This window comes from Drosophila miranda, assembly GCF_003369915.1.
Source record: "Drosophila miranda strain MSH22 chromosome Y unlocalized genomic scaffold, D.miranda_PacBio2.1 Contig_Y1_pilon, whole genome shotgun sequence".
Lineage (NCBI taxonomy): Eukaryota > Metazoa > Arthropoda > Insecta > Diptera > Drosophilidae > Drosophila > Drosophila miranda.
In genome coordinates this window covers 39,041,857-39,050,009 of record NW_022881603.1, presented here as the reverse complement: position 1 = coordinate 39,050,009, position 8,153 = coordinate 39,041,857, and the positions used below count along the sequence as shown (strand labels likewise).

Genomic DNA, 8,153 nt, shown 5'->3' with positions numbered 1-8,153 from the left:
AGGAATCGTTTCCGACCCCATAAAGTATATATATTCTTGATCAGCATCAATAGCCAAGTCGATTGAGCCCTGTCTGTCTGTCCGTCTGTCCGTCCGTCCGTCCGTCCGTCCGTCCATCCGTCCGTCCCCTTCAGCGCCTAGTGCTCACAGACTATAGGAGCTAGAGCAACGATGTTTTGGATCCAGACTTCTGTGATATGTCACTGCTACAAAAATATTTCCAAACTTCGCCCCGCCCACTTCCGCCCCCACAAAGGACGAAAATCTGTGGCATCCACAATTTTAAAGATATGAGAAAACCAAAAACGCAGAATCGTAGAGGATGACTATATGTTCTAGAGTGCAAAATCTGAGCCAGATCGTATAATTATTATAGCCAGAATCAAGAAAACAATTTCATTCTTTCTCGCTCTGTCTCTCTCTAACACACAGGTTTCATGGTCGGTTTTGCCAATTCCAAAATATGAGTTCAAGGATCTCAGAACCTATAAGAGCCAGAGCAACCAAATTTGGTATCCACACTCCTGTGATATCGGACCTTGACCGTTTCGTGTCCAAATTTCGCCACACCCCCTTCCGCCCCCGCAAAGGACGAAAATCTGGGGCATCCACAAATCTCAGAGACTATTAAGGCTAGAGTAACCAAATTTGGTACACACACTCCTTTAAGATGTCACTATAAAACGTATATCTCAGAATTTCGCCCCACCCCCTTCCGCCCCCACAAAAAACGAAAATCTGTTGCATCCACAATATTGCACATTCGAGAAAACTAAAAACGCAGAATCATAGATAATGACCATATCTATCAGATTGCTGAATCTGGATCAGATCGGATAATTTTTGTAGCCAAAAGCAAGAAATCAATTTGCAGTGGCTACGCAGCGCCCGACGTCACCCTCAGACTGATTTCTGTCTCTCTCGCACGCACTCTTTGTCGTATCGTTTAATATTAGCGGCGTCTGCCGGAGGAGAGCCATACTGACTTAGTATGTATCGGTAAGTATCAGGTATAACTGTAGAGTTGCGGTCTCCGCAGCAACTCACAACGTTCCCCCTCGTTTACAATGCTCTTGGCACATTTTTCGATTCTTGTGTCCCGCTTTCTTGTCCGACTAGATCTGGAAAACCCCCTTGGTTTACCAAAGAGTTATCAAGTCTAAAAAACTTAAAATCAAGACTTTATAAAAAATTTCAAGAAGTGGGTTCTCCTACTTCTCACTCTCGCTATGTAATAGCTCGGTCAAACTTTTCAGTTCTTAATGCTCAATGCTATAAGAACTATCTATCTCGATGCAGGATACGTTTTTCTCAGGACCCTAAACAGTTTTACAGCTTCGTAAACAGTAAGCGTAGAACGTCCGCACACCCATCCTCGCTATCATTTTGTAATACGTCGGCAAATAATGATCAGGCAATTGCCGATCTTTTTGCCCAATTTTTCCAAACCACCTATTCTGAGGAAAGCTACTCTGGTCATCCGTACCCATACGGTTTACCGAGGTCGAACGGCATTTTCAGTCCCTTGTTAAATGAATGTTCCCTACTTCATGATCTTCGACTAGTTAAGCCGGTGTTTTCACCGGGTCCAGACGGGGTTCCAGGTTGTGTACTCAGGTACTGCGCCGAGGCTCTGTGTGGACCTTTGCTTAAACTATTCACCCTATCCATTGATTCTTCTTGCTTCCCCCCGATCTGGAAGGAATCGTTTATAATTCCTCTCCATAAAAAAGGTAGCAAGTCTGATGCAAAAAATTATAGAGGTATAGCAAAGTTATCCGCTATTCCTAAAATGTTTGAGAAGGTTTTAACTCCGCACTTGCAACATCTCTGCAAGTCACTTATATCTCCAACTCAGCATGGATTTATAAGGCGGCGATCAACCACCACGAACTTGTTAGAGTTTACCTCTTTCATTATTAAAGGCTTTCAATGTAACTTACAGACGGATGTTATTTACACCGACTTTAGTAAAGCATTCGACTCTGTAAACCATTCCTTTTTAGCGCATAAACTTGACCTTTTAGGGTTTCCGCCCAACCTCCTGAGATGGATTTCTAGCTATCTTTGTTCTAGGTCTCAAAGAGTCCTCTTCAAAAACTCCCTCTCTTTACCAGTAAAGGTTTCTTCGGGAGTACCACAAGGCAGCCATCTAGGCCCCTTACTCTTCACACTCTTTATTAATGACTTGCCTTCAGTATTAACATACTCTCGAGTACTTATGTATGCGGATGATGTTAAACTCTGTGTCCAGTACAAGGACATTTCATTTCATTCTCGCTTGCAATCCGATCTCAATAACTTTCAGTCATGCTGTTGTGCAAACTTGTTACACCTTAATGCCTCGAAATGCCAAGTTATGACATTTCATCGTTCTAGACCTTTGTTGTCTCCCTACACCCTATTTGGTGGTTCTCTTGAGAGAATTACCCTGGTGGATGATCTGGGTGTTATGTTAGACCCCAAGTTAAAGTTTTCCGAACACATTTCTACCATGGTAAATAAGGCCATGGGCGTGCTTGAGTTTATAAAGAGGTGGTCAAAGGAATTTGACGACCCCTATATAACAAAGACTCTCTATACCTCGCTTGTTCGTCCGATCTTAGAATACGGCTCCTGTGTATGGTGCCCTCAGTACAAAGTACACCAGGACCGTATAGAATCAGTACAGCAAAACTTTCTACTCTTTGCTCTGCGGGGCCTTAACTGGGATGCGGGTGTAAGACTCCCATCTTACTCTAGTAGACTACTATTAGTAAACCTCCCATCCTTAGTTAACCGTAGAAAAATGCTTGGTGTGATATTTATGCACAACTTGATCAGGGGTGACATAGACAGCCCTGATCTGTTGAGCCGCATAAACTTCACGATTCCTATTAGACTGACTAGAAATTTTATACCGTTGTTCCTTCCACTTTGTAGATCGAATTATTCCTTGCATGAACCGTTTAGGGTCTTATGCTCGGATTATAATTCCCTCTACCATATCCACCACTAATTCTCTTCCTCTTATTAAATTATTAATCCTTACACACCTTTCTATTAATTAGTAACTGTAGTGGTATTTGTATTTTGATTGCATGCTTAGTTTCTTAGTAAGTTTAGTACTAATTTTCCTCGAATGTTAGTCTAATAGCTATCTTTCTTGCATGTTCGCGTTTGGTTCGGCTACGCACCGCGCGTCATGCGGCAGCGCTCCTCGGTCGGTTGGGCGTGAGGAGGGCTGCGTTTTGCCTGGGATCCTTGCGTAACAGCCTTCTGCTGGTGTCACACAGGCCACTTGACGGTGCAGTAACTGCATCGCCTCTTGAAAGATGCAGTCATTGCATGTCAACGTCCAAAGAAAAATATGTGATTGTATGCTTTTTTCAATTTTTTGAACTCTCTCAGGTCTGGTTCTGTTTTGCCACCAGCATGTTTTAGTATATGGGTGCACATGCATTCTCACGTATTTTGCGTGTGTGTGTTTAGTATTGCTGGCCGCTAGCGGTGTGAGTGTTTGTTAAGCAAGGCATTCTAGTAGGACTAAGTAGGCACTTGCATGCCCTTTAACACTTTTCTAAGAAGCTTGCCACCAAGACATCAAGACGACAGTAATTTTTAAAACCCTCATGCAATATATGAATGTAATAAACTTTAATATTTATGTTCATATGTATGTACATAAGATATTTTATAATTGAATTAGTATATGTATGGGTATTGTCAAGGTGCGACCGGCATCTAAATTTTTGCTTTGCAGATTCCCGTCGGAAAGCGCGCGATTGACAATTGATTTGAAATGTATGTATGTATGTAAGACCAATTCCATTTATATTTATGCATATTTATTTAAGTGTATATATATATTTTCTTATATTGTATATTTAGATACATCATTGTTTTAGTTATAACGAGGGGGAACGTTGTGAGTTAATGCGGACACCGCAACTCTACGGTTATACCCGATACTAAGTCAGTCAGTCGAGAACCAAAAAGTCGAGAACCGACGGCGTTTGCATAATTTTTATACCCGATACTCAAAATGAGTATTGGGGTATATTAGATTTGTGGTAAAAGTGGATGTGTGTAACGTCCAGAAGGAATCGTTTCCGACCCCATAAAGTATATATATTCTTGATCAGCATCAATAGCCGAATCGATTGAGCCCTGTCTGTCCGTCCGTCTGTCTGTCTGTCCGTCCCCTTCAGCGCCTAGTGCTCAAAGACTATAAGAGCTAGAGCAACGATGTTTTGGATCCAGACTTCTGTGATAACTCACAACGTTCCCCTCGTTATAATTTATAATCAACCTATTTAAAATAAGCAAATAAATGTGTAATTATATTATTGTAATATTATATATTTTGTGGTATAAATCAAACAAATAACAGCTTTTATTTTATTTCCCGCGCCCTAGTGTACCATACCCCCACCCCCTGCCCATTCTTCATTATACCCGATACTCAAAATGAGTATTGGGGTATATTAGATTTGTGGTAAAAGTGGATGTGTGTAACGTCCAGAACGAATCGTTTCCGACCCCATAAAGTATATATATGCTTGATCAGCATCAATAGCCGAGTCGATTGAGCCCTGTCTGTCCGTCCGTCTGTCCGTCCCCTTCAGCGCCTAGTGCTCAAAGACTATAAGAGCTAGAGCAACGATGTTTTGGATCCAGACTTCTGTGGTATGTCACTGCTACAAAAATATTTCAAAACTTCGCCCCGCCCACTTCCGCCCCCACAAAGGACGAAAATCTGTGGCATCCACAATTTTAAAGATATGAGAAAACCAAAAAAGAATTGTAGAGAATGACCATATCTTTAAGACTGCGGAATCTGAATTGGATCGTATTATTATTATAGCCAGCATCAAGAAAACAATTTCATTTTTTCTCGCCCTGTCTCTCTCTAACACACACGTAGCATAGGCGGCTTTGCTTAGAGTAAAACATTAGCGCCTAGATCTCAGAGACTATAAAAGCTAGAGCAACCAAATTTGGTATCCAGACTCCTTATATATCGTACCGAGACGAGTTTGTTTCAAAATTTCGCCACACCCCCTTCCGCCCCCGCAAAGGACGAAAATCTGGGGATATTCACAAATCTCAGAGACTATTAAGGCTAGAGTAACCAAATTTGGTATCCGCACTCCTGTTAGATCTTACTATAAAACGTGTATCTCAAAATTTCGCCCACCCCCTTCCGCCCACACAAAGAACGAAAATCTGTTGCATCCACAATATTGCACATTCGAGAAAACTAAAAACGCAGAATCATAGATAATGACCATATCTATCAGATTGCTGAAGCTGGATCAGATCAGATCATTTTTATAGCCAATAGGAACAAATCAATTTGCAGTGGCTACGCAGCGCCCGACGTCACGCTCAGACTGATTTTCTGTCTCTCTCGCACGCACTCTTTGTCGTGTCGTTCAATATTAGCGGCGTCTGCCGGAGGAGAGCCATACTGACTTAGTATCGGGTATAACTGTAGAGTTGCGGTGTCCGCAGCAACTCACAACGTTCCCCCTCGTTTTTTTTTAAAACACCCCTTATTTTTGTTTTTTTTTTCTTTTACTTGTTCTTGTTTTCAGTTACTTTTTTTCCCATTCTTCTTCTCTACTCTTCTTTTCTCCTCAATACCTAGCCCGGAATACCTCCTGCCGATCGGTGGACACCAATAGCCGGTACCGGACGCCCCCGTCGTTGACCAGACGCTTCACCCTCCTTGCGGTTGGCGCGAGAGAGCGGCCACTCCTCGCGTTTGACGGACCGCCACGTGAGTTGTCCGCCGACCTCGTCTGGGGCCACGATGCCTGGCGCTGGAGCTCGGGCCGGCGCGCCTCCGCCCGCTCCCCTGCGCACGACGCCTGTCGGCCCAGCTTCGGACGCTCGCCCTGGCCGGGTTGCGGCCATCGCCAAGGACCTCTCTCCCATGGCTCAGGTGAGTGTTGTTCCGCGGCCTCGTCCTTCTTCGCTTCCGCCGTTGCTCTCGCGCCGTCATCCGCTTCGCCGTCGGTCGCCACCTCGACTTCGGGTGCCGCCGCTGGGCCCTCCGCCGTCAGTGATGTTGGCGTGTTCGTCGTACCCTCCGTCTCGACCTCTGCCGTCCTCCCGGCCACCTCCTCGGGCACCTCTTCGGCTGTGGGTGCCACCGCTGGGCCTGTCGACTCCTGTGGCCGTGCCCGCCGCCTCGGGTCCCGCTCGTCACTGGCGCGTGGTGCCTCCTCCCACAGTCGAGCCTCCCTCGCCTCTTGCCCGGGCTGCTGGGGCGCGGGCCCAGAGGCCCACGATATGTGCAGCGGTTGCACGTGCCACATCATGCCGTCTCGTACCGCGGAGCGCACCTCCTGCGAGACGAACGGCCCGATGGCGGCTCCCTGTGGCCCGTGCCAGTGCTGCTGCTGCTGCTGCTGCTGATGCTGCTGCTGCTGATGCTGCTGCTGCTGACGCTGCTGCTGCTGCTGCTGATGCTGCTGCTGCTGACCCCCTTGACCGCGCGCGTTGTCAGCCGGCGGCCGACGCTGGAACAGCTCTTCCCCTGCCCCCGGTGACGGTGGGGCCTGCGGCCGTGGCTCCTCCTCGGACTCGACGTGTTCAGGGGGTGGCTGCCAGAGCTCTTCCTCCTCCACCTCGGCTCGTCGTAGCCTCTCCTGCCACTCCTCTTCGGGCGACTGGACTCGAGCCGCCTTCGGCGCTGGTGGGCATCGAAGCCTCCTCCTCATCGCTGGAGATCACCGCCAGCCCGCCTGCCGCGCCCTCCGCCCGCGTCGCCCTTGCCTTCTCCGCTTCCGCACGCAGACGCGCCATCTCCCTTTGCTCCGCTGCGTCGATCCGGCTCATACACCGCCATTGGTGCGCGACGTCCCGTTTGTGGCGCTCCGCCTCCGCTTCTTGCGCCGCCTTTTCAGCCTCCTGCGTGGCCTTCAGCCTCTTTGCCAGCGTCAAGGCGTCCTCCCATACACGCCGTTGCCTCCGCTCCTCCGCCGCCGCGGCCAGCGCGAACCGCCGGTGCCATTCCGCGAGGCGTCGTGCCTCAGCGGCCGCGTTGTTTTCCGCGATGTCGGCCTGCGTTGCCTGCGGCTCTTTGACCTCGGTTTCGGTCGGCGTTGTCTGCGGCTCTTTGACCGCGGTTTCGGTCGGCGTTGGCTGCGGCTCCTCGACCTGTGGGTCTGTCGGCCGCTGATCCCCTCGCCGCGCCGTCGACCTCCCAGTTGTGCGTGCCGACGACTCCTCTTCCTTGGCCGTACGCGTCGAACGCGTGGACGCCCGCTTCGAGGCCCGCTCACTGGGCTCCTCCTTCCGCGTCTCCGTGCGCCCCTCCTTCCTCCCTCAGGCCGCTCCACGCGCTTGCTGGGGTGGGGCTTCTCGCGCTTGCCGGTACGGGGCTCTTCGTGCTTGCTGGTCCGGGGCTCCTCGCGCCTGCTGGTCCGGGGCTCCTCGCGCTTGCCGGTGCGGGACTCCTCGCGTCTGCTGGTCCGGTGCTCCTCGCGCTTGCCGGTGTGAGGCTCCTCGCGCTTGCCGGTGCGGGGCCCCTCGCGCTTGCTGGTGCGGGGCTCCTCGCGTCTGCTGGTCCGGGGCTCCTCGCGCTTGGTGTGGGGCTCCTCGCGTCTGCTGGTCCGGGGCTCCTCGCGCTTCGCCTCGCGTGCGCGTTTTCTCCGTGGCGCCGGCTCCCAGCTCACCAGTTCTAGGTCACTTTCCGCCTCGGTGTACCCCGGCGATACCTCGCGGGACACCGTCGGTCCCATGGATCCCACGGTTGACACTAGCGGTGAGGCCATCAACTGTAGCTCCGGGGACCTACTCCTACTCGCCCTACGTTGGTAATATGCTAAATCTGAAAATCTGTTGCATCCACAATATTAAGGATACGAGAAAACTAAAAACGCAGAATCATAGATAATGATCATATCTATCAGATTGCTGAATCTGGATCAGATCAGATCATTTTTATAGCCAAAAGGAACAAATCAACACGCTCAGACTGATTTTCTGTCTCTCTCGCACGCACTCTTTGTCGTGTCGTTCAATATTAGCGGCGTCTGCCGGAGGAGAGCCATACTGACTTAGTATCGGGTATAACTGTAGAGTTGCGGTGTCCGCTGCAACTCACAACGTTCCCCCTCGTTTCTATTAAATTTTGAGTTGTTGGGGGTCGTTTTCCTGCT

At 49.2% G+C, this 8,153-nt stretch overlaps 1 protein-coding gene across 1 annotated transcript; it reads right to left on the bottom strand.

Annotated features, from left to right (window-relative positions):
* Nucleotides 1–4,286: 4,286 nt before the first annotated feature.
* Nucleotides 4,287–7,766, bottom strand: LOC117191663 (vicilin-like seed storage protein At2g18540). The gene is made up of 4 exons (XM_033396469.1): nucleotides 7,668–7,766; nucleotides 7,275–7,574; nucleotides 6,831–7,224; nucleotides 4,287–4,291 (listed from the first exon to the last, which is right to left on the bottom strand). The coding sequence occupies exons 1-4, from the start codon at nucleotides 7,764–7,766 to the stop codon at nucleotides 4,287–4,289; spliced, it is 798 nt and encodes a 265-aa protein (XP_033252360.1).
* Nucleotides 7,767–8,153: the final 387 nt, after the last annotated feature.